This window comes from Scophthalmus maximus, chromosome 17, assembly GCF_022379125.1.
Source record: "Scophthalmus maximus strain ysfricsl-2021 chromosome 17, ASM2237912v1, whole genome shotgun sequence".
Taxonomy (NCBI): domain Eukaryota; kingdom Metazoa; phylum Chordata; class Actinopteri; order Pleuronectiformes; family Scophthalmidae; genus Scophthalmus; species Scophthalmus maximus.
The window spans coordinates 17,921,475-17,946,074 of NC_061531.1; the positions used below are offsets into that span (position 1 = coordinate 17,921,475).

Sequence of the window (24,600 nt, forward strand, 5' to 3'; positions counted from 1 at the left end):
TAGCAGAGGCGACCTCATCCGCAGCATCTCGTACGTATGTCCAGTCTGTGCCTCTAATGTGGCATCAGTGAACTGGAGCGGGACAAGCTTCACACAACACTGACCTATTGACGGTTGAGTGAAACTCAACCACAACTCAAAATAAAGACGTGGACTATAAATCCAATAACAAGTAGCGTGAAGATTAGATGCTGAAATGCTCAGTGGGACAAGGGAACTGCAACGCCCTCGACGTTACTCACAGAAATATTGATTTAAAGAGTTTCCTGAATAATAGTGTCAATATTTTTCCCGCGTTAACTTTGTTTGACTCCGGAAAAAGAGCTTGAAGTTGAGAGATGAAGTCGATCAAGTGTTTTATTCTTTCATGCAGGAGGAATTTCCAGATCCTTCAAAACTGCAGTGCAGTTGAAAACCACTCTCCAGGTTTCTATGTGATCACCAGAGGTTTCACTTTTATTTTTCAGAACAACGGTGAAAACTGAGGCTTCAGCAGCGTCATCATCATCATCATCATCATCATAAAGCAGGCAAAAGGAAAGAAGAAAGAAATCCCTGCTCCCTCTGTGGCGTTTCTTCATCCAGCGATGCTGCGGACGGAGGGAGAGCATCAGAGATGCAGAGGGAGGAGGAGGGAGGTAAGGGGAGGGGCCGAGAGAGGCAGTGAGAGAGAGAAAGAGGGGAAGGCAGAAGAGGCGGACACTCGGCGGCGGCAGCAGGTTTGTGAGAGCAGCAGCCGGAGGAGGAAGAGGAAGAAGGAAGGAGGAGGAGGAATCAGAGCGAGAGAAACCGTGTGGCTGCAGTCAGGAGGGATACAGACACAGAGAGAGAGAGAAGAGAAGAGAAGAGAGGGAGATACAGACAGAGAGAGAAGAGAAGGTAAGGAGGCAACGGTTCATCATTTTCTCTCATCCTTTCTGTTGCCAGGGCGATCACGAGGTATCAGCTGGAAGACTACGCTGTCCACCGTGTGTTTTCCTTCTATGCCTCCCACTGCCAGCAGACGGAAATCCGTACGAGGGGGAGATGTGCACTGTAGCACTGCAGAGAGATGGAGGAGAGAGGGAGGGAGGGAGGGAGGGAGGATGGAATGGAGGGAGGGAGGGAGGGAGGGAGGGAATGTCGGCACAACGCTGCACCGACATGAGGATGAGGAAGTAAGAGACTGTGAGGAGAGAGGAGAGGAGATCATCACAGACATCTCCCGGTGGGGGGGGGGGGGGTTGTGTGATTTACTGTGCAGGGGCATGTGAGCTGTCAACATCAGGTGGAGATGATATAAGTTTCCCTCTGACCACACCCTCCGAGAGGTGAGGGAGTCAGGCGATTGGTGCTTCTGTGGTCGCATCAAGTGTGGAGGAGGCGCGAGGCTGAGAGGTGTGTGTGTGTGTGTGTGTGTGTGTGTGTGTGTGTGTGTGTGTGTGTGTGTGTGTGTGTGTGTGTGTGTGTGTGTGTGTGTGTGTGTGTGTGTGTGTGTGTGTGTGTGTGTGTGTGTGTGTGTGTGTGTGTGTGTGTGTGTGTGTGTGTGTGTCACTGCCTGAACATGCAGAACACATGACAGATGCCGAGGTCTCCGGAGGTCACAGTGTTAAATGCTCGTCCATCCATCCAGTCGTCGTGGTGATCCCACATTTGCGCTTCGTCAAACTGTCCGAGTGAAGCACTCGACCCTCCGACAGGAAGTCCGTCGTGGAACCGAGCAGTTGTTGTTTTCAGTGTCTCGCTGCATTCAGAGGCATTTTCCTTCAGAGCCGTTGTGTCGGAGAGGATGTTCCCAAACGGTCGCTGTGGCCTCGCTCGCAGGCGCCACGGCAACCACCATACCAGATGGCACGCCGATGTTTGTGTTGTAACACCCTCAGACATCCATATTCATATTTGGCATATTTCCCCCCGTTCACATAAACAGTTACTAGCAGCACCTGCACCGGTGAGCGTGGGAACATCTGACGACAAAGAGGCAAATGTGTTCAGTGAAAGGTTCTGAGAGCAGAGCCCACTTTTTGAGCATTTCATTCTCGATCATATCAATATCATATCTATAGGATGTATGACATGAAATAACCGGGTCGTTGGTTGTTTATTGTTATGGTTATCTAACACATTAACAATTATGTGATGATCTTATTATCATCTCTGTGATACTTGATAATGGTTTACACTTTCCCCATTTCCTCTCTTGTCTAAACTTGATGTTACACTATTGATTATAATTATTAATTACTATTGAATGTGCAGTCGGACAGAAACCGGACATTTTAAGTATTGATCCACTACTTTTATCTTAACTGTATTTGAACTTTTTATACATTAAAGTTTTATTTAAGCCGAGGCAATGTTTAGATTTCACGTCTTTTTTCAGATGAAATCTGAACTCCCCATTTTTTTTTCACACTAGATGGAAGAAAGCCACATTGTCATGGCAACTGTGTCAGAAACAATCACTGGCTCACGCGATTTACAGACGATAAATGAATTGTTTTATCAAGTAAATGATTCGACAAACTGAGAATCTTCTATGTGTCGTTGCAAAATGAACGTCTTTGACATTGGAACAAAGTTGCCGACCGAACCTTGAGCTTGGACATTTTGGTAACTTTACAGAATCAAATATGAATTCATCAATCCCACCAATGATAAACGCACAATGAAGACGATCTCTAGTCGCAGCTTGAGTTTCGTGACCCTGCTCAGTCTCATCAGAAGCTCAGACTGGCCCGAGGCTCCGGAGACTCCGGGAGACCTGATGAGTCTGCTGACGTCCGGTCACGTCCGGGGGGGGGGGGCCGGTGACCGGAAGCACGCGGACAACGAGCCTCCGGGGCCAACGTTCACAGGAGACAAAGAGGAATCAGGGCGGCAAAAGAGAGAGCGTGGACAGAAACCCCGGAGGGAGGGAGAGGAGCACAGAGACGGGACGTCTGAGTTTAAACCGCTTATCTATTTATGGACCGCACGAGTCAAATTCAGTGTTATTTGGTTTTTTCTAAATCTCTTATTTAACGCAGGATCACAAGGTATTAATGCAGCGGCATCGATACCTCGTGGTGCAGTTTAGCCGAATACGTCTGGATGAAGGTTCCGAGGCGAAGGCCTGTTCGTGGTCCGATCGGCTGGTTCCCGTGACGTCGTCGTGTCTTTCCTGATCTGCAGCTGAGCTCTTTGTCTAGATTTGAACCGACCAACGTCAGAACGTGGATCTGGGGCGTCGGGCGATTCCATGTTTGTAGTCTTTGGTGGGGTTTTCCATTCGAAGGGGCCTGAGCACGTCAATACACATTTGTGTGTGTGTGTGTGTGTGTGTGTGTGTGTGTGTGTGTGTGTGTGTGTGTGTGTGTGTGTGTGTGTGTGTGTGTGTGTGTGTGTGTGTGTGTGTGTGTGTGTGTGTGTGTGTGTGTGTGTGTGTGTGTGTGTGTGTGTGTGTGTGTTTGTTGGGTTGTCTGCCGCGGTCGGTCTGCGTGAGCTCCGGGCGTCTGCTCCTCGTGCTTTTTATCCGAGGATCCGGTGAGAAGCGGTCGGCGGTCGAGCTCACAAAGAAAAAAACCAAAGTGGCGAGCTGGAAGCTGCGGAGTGACGCTGAGCTTCACAACACTCTGATATTGTTGTAAGAGCTGAAAACATCTGTACAACTCAACTTATTACCCACCGACTTGCAGCAATAAGCAGATTTTCAACTCAAATACAGTAACTCGTTCAGCCTTTCTAGGATGTATCGTCATCAGCGTTCGTGTTTTCTGATATGAAAACTTCCGTTTTGTATAATTATGTTCACATTTAAAAAAGGTTTATTTTGTTAATTCGAGTCGTATACATTTGGTTGTATTCGTGTTTTCTTTTTATTTATAATAGTATCTGGTTAGACTATATCAAGAATCATGGCCAAATTAGTTTGGAATAATGTAATATACAATGCCAATACATAAGTATATCCAATATATATATATATATATATATATATATATAGATAGATAGATAGATACTAGCTAAGATATGGATGTTGGATATTGTTTTACTACCTAATATCATTATTGGCATTGTCCTGCAAAATCGGGCTCTGGAATTGGTTATAATCCTGCTCGGCCACATAATAATCTACAAAACAGAATTGTTTGGACCATCCACCCTCATCTGACATTCCCCTGAATTTCCTGGATTGACTTGTTGACACAGGTCGTCCGTCCCGGAGCGTTCTTGTAACTCTAGAACTCAGCAAAGTCAACATTATCATTATCAAACTTACAATCAGGATTCTGTCGTATCAGACTGTTTCTGTCCAATCCCAAATCCTTAATCTGAATTCCGACAACGAAAGGAAAACAAGACCAACGATGAGCTGTTTTGACTCGAGCAGAAATGGCCGACGCGAGAGAGGGAGCGCGCCCCTGTAATCCATCCCCCTCCTCGTCCCTCAATCCTAAACGTCCCGCGGGCGCCACTCAGAGGTGCTCCCATAATACCCCTCGCTGATGACCTCACTCCATCACGCAGCTCAGCAGATTAAGTCGTCCCCCCAGGACCGTCACTGAGCCGCCGCAGGCCGACATGTTACGAGTCGTCTGAAAGTTCGCCAAACACCACGTCACGTGACCCGTCGCTCTCGCCTGGTTGCACGTCTGTCCAATTGCGCTCGGGAGGCATTTTGCTCTGCGTCCCTTGGTAACGCCTCTCGGAAAAATCGTTGTTCCTCCGCGAGCGCAGTTCATTCACAGCAAATCACCTCTTTGCATTTGACAGACGAGGTCATTAAGTTTTAATGCGCCCATTACTTCCCCTTCGCCTGCGAGTCGTGGCAGTCGGAAGAAGTTGGGAGGAAACTTGAGTTTCCTCCCAACTCCTCGAGTTCTTCATCTTCTCCTCCTCCTCTTTCTCCTCTTCCCCCTCCTCCTCCTCTTCCTCTTCCCCCTCCTCTTCCTCCTCCTCTTCCTCCTCCTCCTTCTCGAGTTCTTCATCTTCTCCTCCTCCTCCTCTTTCTCCTCTTCCCCCTCCTCCTCCTCTTCCTCCTCCTCCTCCTCTTCTTCCTCTTCCTCCTCCTCCTCCTCCTCCTCCTCGAGTTCCTCATCTTCTCCTCCACCTTGGTTCTTCCTCTGTGACGCGGTTTCTGTTCATTATTCACGAGCTCACTACGGTTTCTTTCTGCCGAGGTTACTCATATTCTGACTGTGAACCATGAAGCACGATGGGGCTTGTTTTAGAATGAAAGGGCTTCGGGACGAGTGAGAAAAAGTCGCCGTCTCGCCATGAAAAGACCCAACGGTGAATTTTAGGCTGATTGAAAGAAGAAATTCCTGGTGCGAGCAGTTGTGTTTCTGGTTGTTACAGGTGCGACCTGGTGGTGATGTAGTCATGTCATCCCACTCTCCTGCTCTCCACACAAAATGAGAGTCAGGTGTGATTGACCTTACCGGTGGCGGTGACTGTTTATCTCACTGGTGCTGCTCTGTAACGCGAGCGAGACTTTCTCGTACGCGCCCACGCGTTCACAGATGAGGCAACTGCCCGGCAAAGTGGAGGAAAAAACCCCCGGCGGCTGCCTGGATTTATGGCATGAAAACACATAGAGGCGATGATGTACGTCTGTGATTAAGGTGCATGGGTCTGTACATGCCTTCGTATCGGTTCGTGCTCTCACAAACACAAAAATGCATATATGTTTTAGATTTTGACAGGAAATACTCCTTGTTTTTTTAGTCCTGTACAGAAAACAGCAGGCGACAGTGGAGGTGATTATTGTAATTTTCCTTCTTCTTTGCGTGCCAGGTTTCCCCTCCTCACCTCACTGACCCATGAAAGAAGCCATGCCGGTGCTCACGGCAGGCGCAGGTGAGACCACGTCGGCACAGATGCTCCACACACACACACACGCACACACACACACACACACACACACACACACAGGTTCCATCTGGTCGGGTTGATGTTCCACGTCGGGGGTTTTCTCCCTCCTCCCCCTCCGCAGGGCTTCACGAGACGCTGGCCCTGCTGACCTCTCAGCTGCGGCCCGATGCCAACCACAAGGAGGACATGGTGTTCCTCAAAGACGTCTTCAGTGAGAGGAGCCTCGGGTACCTGATGAAGGTGAGAGCGTTTTTATTATCACTGCAACGATGACATCTAAATTTGGACGCAATCTGCGTCTTTGCATCGTTGGAACGTGCAGGTTTATAAATCCCTGTTCACACTGACACGCCTGCATCACGTGACCGTTCACGTGTAAACAGGAAGTAGAGTGTCTTTCCTTGGTTCCAGAAACTAATACAATTTTTTTCATGTACAGTTTTTCCCCGACGGATTCAGACAACAGACCAAAAATCTGTCGATATTTTTTCCCTTCATAAAATTCTAAGATTGTGCAACACTTCACCATTTTGTTTTTGCCCCATTTGCCCCAAAACGGTGTCTTCCTTCACGAACCTCTCTCCTCTTGATCAATCAAAACGACCACAGATCCACGAGAAGCTGAGACAGTACGAGAGGCAGAGTCCGACCCCCGTCCTCCACAGCGCCTCTTCTCTGGCAGAGGATGTAAGTTCATCACACACACACACACACACACACACACACACACACACTCACACACTCCCCCTAAATTATCTTCCCGCTGCCAGCAGTCAGTCACAGTGAGTTAGCTCCCACAGAGAAACAAGAAGTGAATGTTAATGTCCTTTAAAGTGCTGAATCATCTCCTCTAACGAAACCTCCACATCCTGCCGCCGCTCTCCCGCTCCAACCAGCCATCAGCGGGGGAAACTGCTGACCTCCGCCGCTTCTGTGTATCTATGTGCAATTATTCATTGTACGGTAACCTGCAGCGTGCATTACCGGTAGAGACGTGGCGGGGCGGGTTCACATCAGGTCCCGGGCTCAAGGTCCATGTGTGTGTGTGTGTGTGTGTGTGTGTGTGTGTTGTGATGGGCAGGTGGCGGAGGAGCTGCAGAGTGGACCAATGAGCACCGAGGAGAAGGAGCTGCTGCTCCTGCTGACCTCACCACATCTCACGGTAAAAACATTGGAAACATTTATATAAATGCTTTGAGTATATTGTTTTTTTTAATAAGAAATACTCCAAAACCTATTGACGATGTTCGAACTTCTATATTATTTTACTTAGTCAGAGGTTTAATTTGGGGCCTTAGTGGTTCGCACCTTCGCCTCACAGCAAGAAGGTTCTGGGTTCGAGTCCCGGTTCAAACCAACCAGGGCCTTTCTGTGTGGAGTTTGCATGTTCTCCCCGGGTTCTCCGGCTTCCTCCCAGAGACATGCAGACTGGGGTCATCCCCTTCATTGGAGACTCTAAATTGACTGTGAATGTATGTCTCTGTATGTGGCTCTGTGATAGGCTGGAGACCTGTCCAGGGTGAACCCCGCCTCTCGCCCAATGTTAGCTGGGATTTGGCTCCAGCCTGATGGAGAGATTTAATTTGCCCTGACATCGGACTATAAAAATTCATCCCACTAGCCATTAACAGATACTGCGCGTCGTTCTTCCTGTCCCGCCAGGCCGTCCTCTCGGTGCACGACACCGTGGCCCAGAAGAACTTTGACCCCGTGCTGCCGCCGCTGCCCGACGACTTCGAGGACGAGCTGGAGGAGGAGTCGGTGAAGATCGTCAGGCTGGTGAAGAACAAGGAGCCTCTGGTGAGTCGTGACGGAACAATGGGAGCGGGGGAGTCGTGGGAGCTTTAACGTGACGACGATTTTTACGAATTGTTCTGTACTCCAGGGCGCCACCATCAGGCGGGACGAGGCCACCGGGGTGGTGCTGGTCGCTCGGATCATGAGAGGAGGAGCAGCTGATAGAAGTGGTAAACTGAGCTCAGTCTTCTCTCTTCGTCTTGTGAAACCACCAGTCTTCCAGTATCCAGTAGTAACTGTTTGGATGTTCGTCTTTCTCTGTCCGAGCAGAGACTCTTTTAATAACAAAGAAAAAAGACATGTTTGTGCCTCAGTAGCTCTGGTTCGGTATCTCATCCACTGAGTCTGAATGTCTGGTTAACTTGTTCAAATGAGAGCGGAGTCATGACGAGCGTTCAAAGGGGTCGTCCTGCCAGTTTTCCACAGGGGCTGAATGTGACAAATACAAATGTTGCTCTGCACATTGTCCAGAATGTGAGACTACAGCGGAAACGTCTGTTGAGTGATGACTGCGAACAAAACACTGCTTTCTGAACGGTTCCCGTTGGTATGAACGCAGCCTGACTCGGACTTCCTGCTGGCAGTTCCTTCCCGCTCACGTCCGCGCGTCGCCCTTCATCCGCTTCACTCTCTGGTCCAAGGTTTCACTATCATGTGCAAATTATCGGCGTTTTTTAACGTTTGAACATGACGTTGAGAGACATCTTGCCGTCATTTGAGAGTCAACCGAGGGAAAACGGTCACGGATGGATGTGAGCCGGGACGCTGCAGTGATGAGGCCCGAGGCGAACGCCCCCGGGAGGCTGCTGAGTTTTTCCACGGCAGTGTGGCGGCTTTTGTCCTCCTGCGGCAGGAAGGAAGATGAGGGGAACGGTTTCAGGAGAAATGTGGTAACAAATCCAAACCCGACGCTGTGATGGAAGTGCGATCGAAGCCCCAGCGCGGGACGAACCTGACGAGAGTCTCCAGAGAGTCAATCGCACAATGTGGACTCGGCAACGGTCCTTTCGTGGGCGTTGCCACGGGAATATCGGCCTCGTGCAGGTGTGTGTGTGTGTGTGTGTTGTTTGGCGTCAGACACAAGCATGTTGGGAAAGTGAAACCAACCAGTGTCAAGTGTCCATGGATCATTGACGTCGTCCTCGTGCTGGAGAAGCTCTGGTCCGCGTGGAGACAGACGCTGAGGAGTGTCCGGCCTCTGTGTACAGTGTCTGGTGGATGAATACATCAATTGACTCCTCCATAGTTCGTCTGCTATGATCCTCCTGAGGGAAAAGCATATTGATCCTTCTCCTCTCAGCCTTTGGTTTCTTTGTTGTGGCTGCAGCGGAAAAAATGGACGGATGCAACCGGAACCGAGTAGATCTGACGTTACCGCCACGGCCGATAAACCCCAGAGGACCTGAAGGAATCGGTGAAACCGCGGCGATTCGGTCACCGATGTTCGTTCTGTCTGTGTCCTCGCAGGTTTGGTCCATGTCGGAGATGAACTCCGGGAAGTCAACGGAGTCTCTGTGATCCACAAGAGACCTGACGAGATCAGTCAGCTGCTGGTAAGAACGTCCCTGACTGAACTGGGGGAAATGATGATGCTGTTGTGTTGAACTTTTATCCTCCACATATTTCCAACTTGAACCATTTCTTATTCTTAGTTCATGATTCTAATAAAAGTGTTTGGTGGCGGGAAGCGTGATTGTTAACCGCTGGGTTACTTATTGTCATAATATGAACAGTGTAATATTGTAACGGAAAAATATGTTGAGCATTGTATATTCAAAAGAAAACATTGCGCTCTTGCTCACATCTGGAAAAAAAATAATGTGTAAGTATATATATTCATGCAATAGTCGTATTTATCAGTGTGAGTAAATTTTCTGAATCTGAACGGAACTGAATCAGTTGGTAAGTTCCCATATTCAGCCCGAGTGGTGTAAGTTTTTAACGAGGTATTATTTCACATACGCAAGAATTCTGGGGAGGAAAAACTCAAAGATAAACCATAAATTCATGTCAAAATGGGCAAATGTCAGAATCGTTTGGTCAAACAGAGACAAAGGAGGCAATGCAACACACGACGGAGGAAACAGAGAGGTCAGAGGTCAGCGATGATACACAGTATTTTTTATTAGAACCTTCATAATATAAAAATCTAAACTCGACGAAGAAGTCGTCACAATCAGAATCTCAGTACAGATTGTTTTCAAAAATACATTACGTCATCACGCAGACACGTTACTTCACAAAGACACGAACAAACTCAATGAGATGAAGTGAAAAGCCTTATGTTTCGTGAAAGCTCCAATATCTCACATCTGCTCTGAACTATGACTCGTTCTCTTCTCGCGTCTGCTGATACTCGACTGCATCGGCAGATTGAATGCAGAACAAGAAAATGCAATATTGGAAATAAACCCTCATCACACGCACTCATCTTTTTTTAATTTCCAAACTGCCGTCAGGGGTCAAATCCACCTCAGAGAAACTTTAAGCCGAACGGATCCAATGTTTGTTGTTTTCTGGTCCTGTAATTTGACCCGTCCTGTCTCTTTGTGATCTAGTCTCAGTCTCAGGGCTCCATCACTCTGAAGATCATCCCTGCCGTCAAGGAAGAGGACCGACTGAGGGAGAGCAAGGTGAGTGACCCGCACGCTTCCCTCGACCTCTCCAGACGCGCTGTACTGTGAGAATGCGAATCTCCGCAAATGTTGTTTTGGGCATGTTCCCGGAACGGCCAGCCCGCCTTGTCAAAGTTCACAGCGAGCGAGTGGCCGTCATGTCCTAGCCCCCCCCCCCCCCTGCAGGCTCCACCCAGGTGCCACCCCTCGCCCGGATTGTTCCTGAATGTGTCTCACTCGGAACCCGTTTTCCCGACATTGTCTGGAGTTTCCAATCATTTCTCGGCTCATGCAAAGACCTCCGAGGCTTCGTCCCTGTTTATTTACATTAATAGATACGTCGTCCACAGTCCTCACAATTGTCCCGCCACGCGTTTCGCCCTCCAGGTGTACATGCGAGCCCTGTTCGACTACGTCCCGCTGGAGGACAAGGCCACGCCCTGCCAGGAGGCGGGACTCCCCTTCAAACGCGGCGACATCCTGCAGGTGGTGACGCAGGACGACCCCACGTGGTGGCAGGCCAAGCGCGTGGGGGACAGCAACCTGCGGGCCGGCCTCATCCCCTCCAAGCCGTTCCAGGAGAGGTGAAGTCCAAAAAAGTGGCGTGTGGGCTCGAATGAAACGTGGCTGCGGTGTACAGTAAACTGAACGGCGCTTGATATTCATTTGAGCCGTCTGTAATCTTTTAAACCCCTGCGTTCATGTGTTCCACTTTGAGGGGTCAACTATGATTAGATGGAGCATCATAGCAGCGTGTGCGTGCGTGCGGGGGTGTGTGTGTGTGTGTGTGTGTGTGTGTGTGTGTGTGTGTGTGTGTGTGTGTGTGTGTGTGTGTGTGTGTGTGTGTGTGTGTGTGTGTGTGTGTGTGTGTGTGTCTGTGTGTGCGTGTCAGGGGACAAATCGAATCGCAGCTTGAATAGGCACATGCTGATACCGCAAGTGTCATAATCTGTGGGTAAGATGATCTGGGCAGGCGGGGGGCATCCCTGCCAAACGCTGCGGCGTCGGTGGGATTAATGACCACAGAGAGAGAGAGAGACGCAGGTCAGAGGAGCAGCCGAGCTCCAAACTCAAAGAGGGTTGCTTCTAAGGTTAAATGGAAGAATTGTGCAGTGAAATGACACAGATCTGCTGACACTGTACCGTGGGCTCCTGCAGCCGCAGCGTCCTCTGTTCCACCCACGCGTGTCGTTTGTGTTCAAATCCTTTATTCTGCCTGTCTTGACCTTTTCACTCTCTGTATTTCTGTCCCGGCGATTCTCCCCCCGTCGCCTCTGGCTCTTTGGCTCCTGCCTCCAGGCGACTGACCTACAGGATGAAAATGGGCACGCTGCCGAATCCAAAATCCCCCAAAAAGCCCGTCTGTAAGTTCCCCCTTTTGCATCATGTGCACAAATCACAGTTCCACACCTGGACGTCAGGCTCCGCTCTCTCTCTCCAGTCATGTCCCTTGTGTCACCACAGGACAATAATTTCCTCCGCTGGATAAATGCAGCGGCGTTTTCATTGACACCTGTTGACCTTTTCTTTTCTTCTTTTTTTTTTTTTTGAACGCTACTGTAATTGGCCGCGCTCGGAGGCATTAGTATTCATTGTGTGTCCTCTCCACGCAGACATGTTTTTAAAGAGGGATGAGAGATGGAGGGAGGGAGGGAGGGAGGGAGGGAGGGATCACAGATATGAATTAATCTCTTTCATGTTTGGCCCATCTGGCCGGCGAGCGGCCTGCGAGCTCCGCTTGAGTAGATCAGACGGCGTCACGACAGACGGAGAAGAGCGGGGGAGACGAAATATATATATAAAAGCCTCAACGGTGACATTGCTCTTCTCACTCTCTCACCCGCTGCCACAGACGTGGCGTTGTGAAGGGGGACAGGTGAGTCGGCCGATGTGAGCGGTGGCTCTCCGTGGCAGCGTAATCCGCCAGGCGGTCCGATAAGTCCTGAGCCACGGGGAGACAACAGGGGCTCACAGCGGCCCAGCGGAGGGGCCTTCTGAACGTGGCCCCCCTCAGCGACGTCGCTCTGACCAAACTGCAGGCACCACCGTCACATTTAGAATCCTTTCGCATGATAAATCCCCCGTGTCTTCTCTTTGTGCCTTCATGATTCTTTTGCCCGGGCACGTTACTTCCCTGACGTTAACGTTTCACACTCTGCTTCCTCCCCGTTGCACTTTGTCAGACGAGCAAGGATGTGATAAAGGTGGGTACATGATCCATCCAGAACACACAGAGAAACATGTTGGTGTGTGTGTGTGTGTGTGTGTGCGAGCTTGTGCTAGTGGGGAGAGCACATTTGGGATTTCTACTGCTTCCAGCTTAATTCCTCTGCCTCCTGCTGTTCTCCTGTGTTCCAGACCAGAATAGATGCTTTGCATATGGTGTGTGTTTGCGTGTGCGTGTGCATGTGTGTGTGTGTGTGTGTGTGTGTGTGTGTGTATTTGTGTGTGTGTGTGTGTGTGTGTGTGTGTGTGTGTGTGTGTGTGTGTGTGTGTATTTGTGTGTGTGTGTGTGTGTGTGTGTGTGTGTGTGTGTGTGTGTGTGTGTGTGTGTGTGTGTGTGTGTGTGTGTGTGTGTGTGTGTGTGTGTGTGTGTGTGTGTGTGTGGTACCTGCTGATGTGCAGGCACAGCAGCATCCCTGGAGACGTCCGTCCAGCCCAGCAGACGTGGCTAAAGATAACAATAGTTCCTCCTTTGTTCTGCGTCGTCCTCGCTCCCTGTTCTCTTCTGGTCTGTTGTCAGACTGAAACACTGTTTCAAATCTTTTATTCTCTGTTTCTGTACCGTGAGATGATTATTTTTTTTTCCCCACCCATATTTTCTAAAAATCATTACACGTCGTCATGTTCTTCTTCCGTTTCTTGGAATTGTGGATTTGCAGCAGTGTTTTTGTGTGTGTGTGTGTGTGTGTGAGTCAGTTTGTGTCTCAGCTGTTCAACAGTGAGGATGTTCACGTGTGTGTGTGTGTGTGTGTGTGTGGGTCACAGAGGCGTCACAGCTGGCTCCTCCTCAGATGAAGAGCCTCCTCTCTCCTCTCGTCTCCTCTCCTCTTTCCATTCCTCTCCTCTTAAAGCCTTCGTTACTGGCTGTTGCCTCCAGCAGCGTTCCCTCATTACCTCATGGCTGCCACCCGCCCGCCTGCTGCCTGTCGGCCCTGCCCGCCCCCTGCCCGCCCTCTCCAGCGCCCGCCCGCCCGCCCGCCCCGCTCTTTAACTCTTCCAGGTGTCTTACCCTGTGCTTACCCCCTCTTTTCCCTGCTTGCCTCCCTACAGAGGACTGTGACTGTGAGGGCTATTTCAATGGACAGTACATAGGTGAGAGCGTGAACATCTTTCTGCACTTCCTGTTTTGCTCTTTGCCTGTTGCAGCCTGGCTGTGCGCTGGGTCTCCTGGATGCTTCGGGCCGGCCGGGGGGGGGGGTCAAACCGACTGCTTGTTGAGTTGACCCCGTCTGAGGCCCGGGGGTTGAGGGATAAGAGGAAAGGGGAAAGAGGTTGGATCAGCATCAATGCCCAGGAGGAGGGAAATCAGAGAGGATGGATGAGGACCTCGAAAAGGTTTTTTTGTTGCCAGGAGAAGTTAAAGGTTCACAGTTTGGACAAAACACAAAACTGCCTCTTCAGAGATTCCACTGCATAGCTCTCAGATAGTTTAGTGTCCGATATCGTGTGAAGCATGATATTTATCATGGTGTTTCCAATAAGTGAGACAGTGATATGTTCCTAGGTTGAAATGGACTTGGAATGGAATTCCTATTTTCCTTTTTCCTATTTTAGAGGTAAATTGGTTATTTCCAGGAAATCTGACCTGTAAAATATTGTCAGTACAATAACCAGCGGTGGAGGAAATATTCAGATCCATAAGTAAAAGTTCCAAAAAAGTCCTCCATGAAACAACCAATTAAGGTAAAACTACTACTAGTATTAGCAGCAAAATGTAATTAAAGTAGTAAAGTAAAAGTACTAGTTATTTAAATCAGACCAATCAGATCGGTCCTGAGATTACGGGAAAGGAAATAATATAAAAAACAAAGTTCTGTTACACAAATCTTTCAGGTTTTTGTTTCTTTTTCTCTAATTGTTGACTTTTGGTGTGATATTGGATCAATAAGTGAAATGGACCCATGTGAGAATCTTAGAGGAACATTTTTTGTGGCGCTCAGACATCTGACACGACTCCCACTGCAGTTTATGAGACGTCAAGGAGGCTGGAAACAACTGGTTCAATCTGGAATCGTGAATCACAGATGTAATCGAGCATAGAGAGTCAAATATTTCCCTCTGAAATGTTGTGGAGTGGAAGTGTGAAGTAGCTTAAATGGAGCAGTACATATACATCAATTGTTGAAAATTAAATATTCTTATTTACTTTCCACCGCTGAAAATAAAACATTTGGTGACTTTGCTGAATTTATATTGAGGAGGAAGGAAAACGTCAGTGCCCTTTATCCTCAACCCCTCACCAGCCTCCAGATGACCTCCCCTCCCTCCCTCCCTCCCTCCCTCCCTCCCTCGCCCGTCTTCAGCCCAACCTGCCCCCTCTCTGCTCCCCCCACATCCTGCGAGCTGCTGGAATGGCGATGAGCACAAGGAGAGATCTAAACACAGCTGAGAGCCTCACAAGAGCCTCCTCGCTCTCACACTACATAGAATTGGGGCGGGGAGGGAGGGGGGGGCGTCCCATCTCCCACCTCCCACCCAGCAGTGTTTCCATCCTCCTCAACCTGCCTCCCTCCCGTCCTGCATCCAACTAACTGCCCCCTGCTGCTGCTGCTGCTGTGGCCAGTGCACTGCTTCCCAACCTTTTCCCTTAATCCCCCCCACCCCCCCACCCATGAGGGCCCTGCTGCGTTGGACGCATTGCACACACTCAACCAGGCACGTTTGCTGCTCGTTCACCCTGTGTGGAGGCGTGAGGCTGGGTTGTGTGATGCTCTAACGCCAGTTACAGTCTCTCCTAAGTGTAAAGCAGTGGCGCCCTCCTGTGGCCAGGTGTTTTCCTGGGAATTTTATTCAGGTAGGAGTGGCCGGCTCATTCCCTGCAGGTACACGCCACACTGACAGGCGGGGGAGGCACAGACAGGCCTGGTCGTGGGAAAACCCCTCGTTGCCGTGTCCCAGGGCCAGGCCGTCCCGTCTGTCCCGCCTCGGCACTGTAGACCTCGTTCAGAGACGCATGCCTTGTGTGGAACATGGAAAATGTCTCGGGTCACTGAAATCCGTTTTGATCTGCGGAAAGGCAAAATTGATGTAGACTTTGTGTTTTGCTTAAATCTGTTTACCGTCAGCTGCATGTGGGCCGATGTTTAGTCGACGCATGGTTAATAATTCAGGCTCCAAGTTCAGCTAATATATCTCACTGTCAAGTATTTTCACGTCAGATGTTGTGCACTAATGGTTTTAATGCATGACTGTCAATGGGTTGGTCTTGACTTTATATGCTCACGTGCACCTATAGTGCAAATATGAACCAACCATATCTGCACCATGGAAGTGAAGTTACTCTCCTCGTGTTATGCTATGTAATTATTAAACCGTAAATCATTTTGTGGCACACGACATCTGACCCAGGACGTCTTGTTTCCTTGTGCCTCCTTCCCCTCCAAATCTCCGGGGCCTCTCGCTGTGTAGCTGGTTTGCGGAGGAGTTTCCGGCTGAGTCGCAAGGACAGGCAGGGGACGTCGGGAGAGGGCTCCGACCCCGGGGACGCCGACTTCCAGACGTACGAGGAGGTGACGCGCTACCAGCAGAGGTCCCACGAGAGGCCTCGCCTGGTGGTTCTGATCGGTGAGACCCGGTCTCTGGATGGCACAGATGTTCTCCTGGGACGGTGGTGACATCTAGTGGAGTACAGCGTGTATTACAACCTACTGAAGCAGTATTATCAACATGATGACACACAATCTTGTTCGCCAGGTTCCCTTGGAGCCCGGATCAACGAACTCAAACAGCGGGTGATTGCCGAAAACCCACATCGCTATGCAGTAGCTGTGCCACGTGAGTTGCCATCAATCAATCAATCAATCAACTTGATGGAACGCTTGTCTGATCACATCCCACCGTAACTCCTCTCGTGTTCCCACAGACACCACCCGGCCCAAGAAGCCTCACGAGAAGGAAGGGGTGGAGTACCACTTTGTCACCAAGCAGCAGTTTGACGTGGACGCTTTGAACAACAAGTACGTTTGAATACGACGCGACAACGCGCCGACCCTGTGTCGACGTGCGACTCGTGTCCTCCTGACGTTTTGCCTTTGCTGCTGCTTCTCCTTCAGGTTCATCGAGCACGGCGAGTACAAGGAGAACCAGTACGGCACCAGCATCGAGGCGATCCGCTCCGTGCAGGCCAAGAACAAGATGTGCATCGTGGACGTGCAGCCTGAGGTTAGAGCAATGTTACAACCCTTCGTCCAAGTGTATCGCAGTCCTCTTATCGTAACACGTCACGGGTTGCAGACCCCTGCAGGTGGTCACATCAGATCTGCTCATCGTGCAGAGAGTCCTCGTCCCGTCGCGTTTGCCCTCTGACGTCCGTCTCTCCGCTCTCTGCTCTGTGCCCCCAGGCCCTGAGGAGGCTGCGGACCGCAGAGTTCAAGCCTTACGTGGTATTCGTCAAACCTCGCGTTCCGGAGAGCAGACGCCGCCGCAGTGCTGCCGCCTCGCCAGGAGGGGGAGACCACGGCCGCGTCACGGTGAGTCGCGCTTTGTGTCCCAGAGGTTTTTCCGAATGTGGCTGGAATGTTGTGGTTTTTTTTACAGTCATGCACGTAAAGCGGTATCAGGACATATTTTGCAAATTTACAATTTATCATGGGAGACTTTAATTTGTAGGAAATAGCCGGGATTCCATTCACTCCGTAGTCGACAGACTGGGTCGTCTTAAAGGACGATGTCGTGCAGGTTCCCGACAAGATTGACTTTCATATGATGAATCCGTCAGACGATGTCAAACATCTTCTTCTTTTCTTTTTTTGTCGCCACAGGACGAGGACCTGCAGGAGATGCGTCAGTCGGCCGCTCAGATCGACCAGCAGTACGGACACCTGGCGGACCGCGTCCTGATCAAGGAGGACTCGGCCAGCGCCTGCTCGGAGCTGCGAGGCATTTTGGAAAGGCTGGAGCGGGAGTCCTTCTGGGTGCCCGTCGGCTGGGTGCGGACCTAAACCTCTCCCCTGAATCTCCCAGAGACACTTCACAGCCCCGACAACACCCTGCACCAGTCTTCTCCCAATGAGCTCACCTCCCTCCCGCCTCAGAGGCCTGCTGGACTCCCCCTGCGCCACTAACCGCTCAACCTGCCGAACGGCGAGTCAGAGGACGACCTCGTCGTCCGGACTGCTCCTCTTGTTCGCCTGGACTTCCTCAAACAATCGCTCCTCTCTCCGTGCCGTATTCATTCCGGGTTTTCCTTGCATTCCTGAATTGCTCCGACGTCCAAGACGCGGGAGTGTGTGAGTGTGTCCGGAGCGCGTGTCGGGTCTGGGCCCACGCTCGCCGGGTTGCTCGGTCGCTCACTCGGACTCTATCGGGGCTCCTGTCGGAGTTCATTTCGTAGCATGTCGGGCTTTAGTTTGTTAGTTCAAATCGACTCGAGGCCAGTCGCAGAATGCTTCCATGAATTCTGACTGCACATGCATCCTGCACAGAATAGGAACCAGTCACACTTTGGTACTCAAGCGAATGCTGTTCAGAACTTTTTCTTTGCTAAACCGTTAATTTCGACACATTGACGGAAGAAGCAAAACGTCCGAGTGGAATGTGAGAGTTTTATTTTCTACAGAACTGATTGTTTTTAGGGAAACGCATGACAGCTGATCATCGAATATCTGATGTACATATTGTTAGTGTCACTCCTCGTGTGCCAACGGAAGATCTCGTAGCACTTCAATGCAACCTGTTTACCTTCGTGGACGGACGCCACACTGTACGTACACACACGTGAAATGCAACTTTTATGGGTTTTTGTACAGTTTCCTTGCACACTTTTCATTTTAATCTTTTTTTGCACCGCAGAAGCAGAGGTGAGCACTGGATGTGTTTCATTTCTGTGTTGTCGAAAACTGCAGATGTTAAATATCCACAGGTTTCAAATTAGTGACGCATTTAATTTATCATTGTACAATGTTTACAACGTCTCAAATGTGAGGACCTTTTCTTTGTCAGTTTAGTAAAACAAGCAACGTGAAGACAACTTATTTTCTTCTTTTAGAGGAAAGATTAATAAGGGAAATGTGGCCAATAGATTAAATTGATATAATCGTTGGTTTAATTCAAATTAATAATCTGACACTAAGATGATATTGAGTATAAATATGATGAAGGGGCATTAACAGAAGCTAAATACTTTTAATTTACAGGATTGGTTTACATTTTTCCCCAAGTGTGTCCTGGAACAAGTAAGATATGAACACACGCACATTGACAGTTCATACATTGTGTCAAATCAACAGTTACTGTCGGCACCGTTTCTGTCTGGAGGCCGAGAGCTCGTTCTCCAGCACGTGAGTGTGACACCACGACGGAATAACGTGAACCTTCTCTTTAGCGACAAATCAAAATGAGAGGGAACCGTAAAATAGAGGGGACAGCCTTTTGTCACAGGTGATTATGAGTCAAATGATCTGTACAGGTCGATGACGTCTTGGATCGACGACCTCTCCTACATTTGAATTTGAATGTGCGTGTGGTAAAAGTTTAAATAAGCGGCTTCCAGATCCCTTAGGTCGTTTGTTGAGAACATGCAATGTGCTTTTCATCTTATCTGTTTGAACTGAGAAACGTGTACAAAGTGCCATAATAAAGCTCGCTGAATCCAACTTTTGATTTGTTAATAATTCTTTAAAAGCCGTGTTTACTTATTCGACTTTCTTATGAAAGTCTCTGACGCTTTGACATCAGAATGTTCCCTGGCTTCGGTCCACGCACACACACACGCACACACACGCACACGCACACGCACACTTCACATCCCTGTTCTCTCAGCGCTGTGTTCCAGGTTCTCTGCTCTGGGGAGAGATTATCGTCACAGTGATGGAAAGTTCTGCTGGAGAATTTAAAATGAACTCCAGATGAACCCGAGGAAGCTGCGAGCTCCAACTATTTCACTTTTATGTAAAGCAGTCCATCGTGTTGATGTATAATTAATGCCAGTGGTGGAATACAACTAAAGCATATTTACTCAAGCAGTGTACTATTACTCAGTTACATTTATGCAACAGTTACTTTTCATGATAAGATTTCACATTCAAATGAGCTTACTGTACATTTGTACTGCTTTAATTTTAAACTATCCAGTAGAACATGAAGTACCTAAATATGACAAAGTACATTATTTTATTATGTCCAATAATAACATGTACTAGTGTTTCTGCACAACGAGTCCTTTTACTTTTGATAACTTAAGTGCTCTTGCACATGTAATATTTGGAATGCAAGTATTTTACCTGTACTTTTTAGACAATTGTAATAGTTTGATGTTTTTTTAATTATGCTTTTCAGTTTCATATCATTTTTGAAAACGGAACTTTGGGGTCGAGGAAAATACTTTTTGACATTTAACAGACTGAATGATTATTTGATGAAATAATAATAATCATGAGGAAAACAAAGTGATTTGTTGCAGCCATATTTTATAGCATCATCTCATATCATACGGTTAAAATGTTATATTTAAGTTTCCAGTGAGCAAGAAAGATAAATGGAAAAATAGTCAAACACCTCAAAACTGCACTTGAATACTCTACTGGAGTGTTTGTACTCAGGTGCTTTCCACCACCAACGTCATATTGGAACAAGGAGCGCACCGACTGAAATATTTTGTATCATTTAGCTAAATCATTCAAATATGTAGATATTTTTTACTGCTGCAGTTATACCAGGAAAAAAAAGGCTCATGTATTTTAAAAACCTGCGAGTGAAATTGGAGCGACCGCCGATGTTTCAAATCTGGATCACAGACTGTATCTATGCCAGATACAAGTATTAACCAACAACTAAAACTGCACCTGAACACACCGCCCGTAGCTGCTGTCACGATCAGGGCCGTTCACCTGTGGAGTCGATTTACTTCGTTTCCTCTTGGGAGTCTTGCACTGACTCTTCATTGCCAATCCCGTGTAATTCAGTAATTGAAAGGAGATGGGAAGCCGAGCGTTGGGCAGCATCATCATCATCATCATCATCATCATCATCATCATCGTCATCATCAGCTCGCTCGCTCTCCCATACGCAATTAAGTGTGCGTGAGCGTTCCTGTGACTCTTGAGGCGGATGCTGCCGGAGCCAATTAAAGTGGCTAACAGCCTCTCTGATGAGTGGAGGTCCCCCCGCTGTGCTGAGGCTGCAGGCAGATCCACTGACATCCATCACGGACAAACGAAATATGCTGCGATTCCAAATGGTTCAGCGGTTAATGTGGCGGCCGCGTGCGGCACCTTTTACGCCTGCCAAGGAGAGACAAGCGCAACATCTGTCTTGGCTTGAAACCATCTGTGAAGTACGGGCGTAAAAGCCGCCCACAAAACCTCGAGCCCATTTCTCGAGTCAACTTTAATACGCTGATAAAAATGAGGAAAAAGATTCAATCTGCTTTTACACCAATTACACCCCAAAGTCCCAGGAACCGGTTGTTTTCAAGATGCTGTAAAACCGCGCCGGGCCCGGTGCTCGCCGAAACAGAACAACAAAAAATGACTTTCAAAAGCCAAGTCGCACGTTTCACTGTCGTTCATATGGTACCGACATTTCTGTAGCACACAGCGGCTGGTGGCTGTCTATCTTCTACAGAAGACAGCAGGAATACAAGGTATTCGCTTAATTTCTAAGACTATACGAGCCAGGATGCGTTCTATCTGTTAGCTCAACGTGAAAACTGGAAACAGTCTAAACTTTGAAAAACAAACTGACAAACTTACAGCGTTAACAAATTAAGTCCCGTTTGTTTAACGTGCACAGAATCAAATGTAACAAGCGTCTACGGTCACGCTAACACCAGACGGACGATGTTTTGGGGGGTATTTGGTCACGTATCAGATTATCAGGGCCAGGTATCGGCAGACTGTATACACAAATGGACATAATCCCCTGGGTCCGGAAAATGATGTCACTGAGAAGTGCCCGAAGCCTGCATTCTCTGGAACCACCAGCAGGGGGCGACTCCAACAGTCGTTTCTATAGAAGTCTATGAGAGAACGACTCTACTTCTCACTTGATGTATAACGTCAATAGCCATTTTCCTGAGGAGTTTATGGTTCAATCTCTAGTTTCAAGCCTTCTTCAATAACAACATGATGTTCATTTTCTAAATCATGGTCTCATTCAGAGTCAGATAGACGACAGAGCACTGGAGCGTGGACACAGCGTGATTGGCGGCTGGTGCCGTCTAATGGGTGCATTGCTGCGGGTGCACGTTAAAAAGCCCCACAAGATGGCGTTGGTCAAATGGGAAACTCAAGGCTTCAAAATTGCAGCTCACAGACCAGCGGGTGACGTCAAAACCTATCCTGGATTTTACAGGATGATACTTAAAAAACAGAAGATCAGCACTTGGTGTCCTTGTGAGCACTTTATGTCTTTTAGGTTGCACAAATAAGTTGAAGTGTGTAACTGCATTGAATTTCCTCAAGGACAAACACACAGCGGAGCCAGACAGACTCGTAATTAGCCTCGTGTTCTTCAACTTATTGATTCATGATATTTCCTAACGGGGGGTTTAGATTCTCTTTGTTTCGCTGAGAATGAGACTTCTTTGAAGATCCTCTAACTCGGTCAAGCCAATTAACTGAGGGCGCGAGGTTGAGACCATATAGTTTAAAAAGTCGTTAAATTTAATATCCAATAGACGGACTGGGTGATGGAGTTAGTGCTCTGAGGCGTGGAGGGCGGAAAAATAAGAAGGAGAAGAAAGAAAAAAAAGATGAACGTCTGAGACGAGGCCTTTGAACTCATTTGGAGCCTTGGAGGCGGCGGTAATGATGATGATATACTGAGCTATAATTGAATCCAAATTCAATTACGGGTATTTATGGTGTTTGGCACAGCAGCTGCACCTCTGTATGAGCCGGAGTGGATGTAATTCAGGTTGAGGGCACAGACTGAAGAAATTTTTATATATATATATATATATATATATATATATATATATATTTAAATATATTTATATATATTTAAATATATTTAAATACATATATAAATGTATAAATATATAAAAATATATATATGTATATATATATATATATATATATTTATTCAGTCTATATAAATAAATAAATAAATAAATATATATAATTTTTTTATGACCTTCAGTTAAAAAAGGGGGGGGGGACTTCACGCTCATTTTCTTGTGTGTGCGTTACGGGGTGGAAATTCAAGTCGGTGACAATAAGTGTTTGTGAAGTGAGGCATGGGGTTTCACAGTTCTTCAGTAATAACCCACGACGGATCAAATCTGAGAGAGAAAATCTCAGATTTTGAAGGTTGAGGTGGTTCCATGAAAGCCTACAAACAGGGTCACGTGTCTTTGGCGCTTTTTAAAAATCGAATTACCCCGAATTATTGTCAGAGATTCGCAAATTCGCCGAGAGGAAAGAAAAAAAGTCTTCACTTACCCGCTACGTTGTTTCCGCCGTGCGGATGTTTGATTTGTTGCATCAACAGAGATAATTTGTCACCGGTCGAGCAAATTACCCGTCTGCTCCCTGGTTCTCTGAGACGACAGGTGCTGCCAATGAGGGGATCAGTGAGCTGCAGAGTGAAGATCTGCTGCCAGATGGTGTGAGTATATTCATAAAGTTCAGAATGTGTATAAATATATTTTTTAGAGGTGTCCCGTTCCATCAGGTCTTCAGATCCCTTCTGTATAAAAACAATGAGTCACATTCGTCTGCCACCAAATCTGTACAAAGACTACACGTAAGACATTAAAGCTACAGTGTGTATAATTTTGAAGAACTTATTCACAGAAATTGAATACACTGTCCATATCTATGTGTTCATATATGTATAATCACCATGTTTTACCGTCAACTTTGAATGAGTTAATTGTAGTAACATGAGTTGGACCCCGACCTCCGTGTGAGTCGCCATGTTTGCTACGTCGGGTTGAATACGGCTGTTGCACAAAACGGTCCAGAATACGTCGCAATGAGTTTTCAGACGCTGCCGGAACGGGGAAATGGCATCAGCGGTGCGCCACCATAAAGTGTCCCCTGTCGGTTGCTCAGTTGGTTGCCGTTTGCAACTTTACCACCAGATGCCGCCAGAAAAATACAAAGATTACACACCGGGGCTTCGAGGCACTTATACACATATACATCACATGGCCACAAGTATGTGGACATAAACCTTTGTGTACCTGTTGGCTTGTTGGTAAATCTTATATCAGTAGTACTTTTTCTAGTATTATATTGTGCAGTACAAAAACATTTGCCTGGCATTTAAGAATGTGGTTGTAGATTTTATTTTATTTTAAGGTCTGAATGTCCCTTTTGTTTGTGAAACTCGTTCAAACTGGTTCTCTGTTGTTATTGAAGTGACAACAACAAGTCTCACATGTAATAAAATGTGGCTGGTTCAAAATGCATCATTGAGGATTTGAGCCAATCCCAGGAAATGCGTTCGCATCGCCCCCTGTCTCGGCCCCCCTTCATTGGCTACATGTTTTATTACATGAGCCGCTTTTAAATGATTGCATGCTTAAAAAAAAATAACATTCAAGGCCGAGCCGTGTGTCGCTGTGAATTATATTCCTGAACTCGTCAGCCTGAGCCGAGTCGCAGTCTGAGGTTTGTGTGGATCAAGGATCCGCTGGACGTTTGCAGGTCAAGGTCTGAGGCCGGAGGTAATAGAGGCGTCGCGGTCGAGGCTCCATGACGCCGCCAGGCTTTGCTCTCCTCATGCTAATGACTCGCTGTTGTAGCTTCTCTCATTTAGTGTTAAGTTTCCTTTTGAACAAGAATGAAGAAGCTTCATATTTACACCACAGTTTTATGCATTTGGAGAAGATGATCTCATGATTGGAGTTTGCTTTTCTTGGCTATAGACACATTTGCATGTTAACACAGTTGTCATCTTTGCTTTTGACATTGAGATCGTGACTGGACATAAAGCGACAACTGCCTTTTAGATTTTACTTTCTGAAGTGGATATGTAGGGCTGTAATTCTGGCTAATATACATTTAAATACAGTATTGCACATATAGTTGGTCACTCAATTGAAATTAAATGAATGTTACATTTTTAATTGACTGGAACGCTTTAAAGTGCAGTGTTCATTCCATTTCATTTGAGTTCAATTAATTACCAACTGTGCAATACTTTATGCTCCGTGTGCAATTATTCACTCTACTTCACTTAA

General features: G+C 47.6%; 1 protein-coding gene across 2 annotated transcripts; it reads left to right on the plus strand.

The window, feature by feature from the left end:
- Window positions 1-700: 700 nt before the first annotated feature.
- Window positions 701-19,063, plus strand: mpp3a (MAGUK p55 scaffold protein 3a). 2 transcript variants are annotated; one of them, XM_035614248.2, is made up of 20 exons: window positions 701-879; window positions 5,758-5,820; window positions 5,957-6,075; window positions 6,445-6,522; window positions 6,917-6,997; window positions 7,498-7,635; window positions 7,721-7,802; window positions 9,100-9,185; window positions 10,191-10,265; window positions 10,635-10,831; window positions 11,547-11,611; window positions 12,431-12,451; window positions 13,521-13,562; window positions 15,199-15,264; window positions 15,879-16,034; window positions 16,164-16,244; window positions 16,333-16,426; window positions 16,523-16,631; window positions 16,811-16,939; window positions 17,231-19,063. In XM_035614248.2, exons 2-20 carry the CDS (start codon window positions 5,784-5,786, stop codon window positions 17,408-17,410), a joined length of 1,836 nt encoding a protein of 611 aa, XP_035470141.2. In that variant the 5' UTR covers window positions 701-879; window positions 5,758-5,783; the 3' UTR covers window positions 17,411-19,063. The 2 variants fall into 2 exon arrangements, with proteins under 2 accessions (XP_035470141.2, XP_035470142.2); XM_035614249.2 differs by lacking the exon at window positions 15,199-15,264.
- Window positions 19,064-24,600: the final 5,537 nt, after the last annotated feature.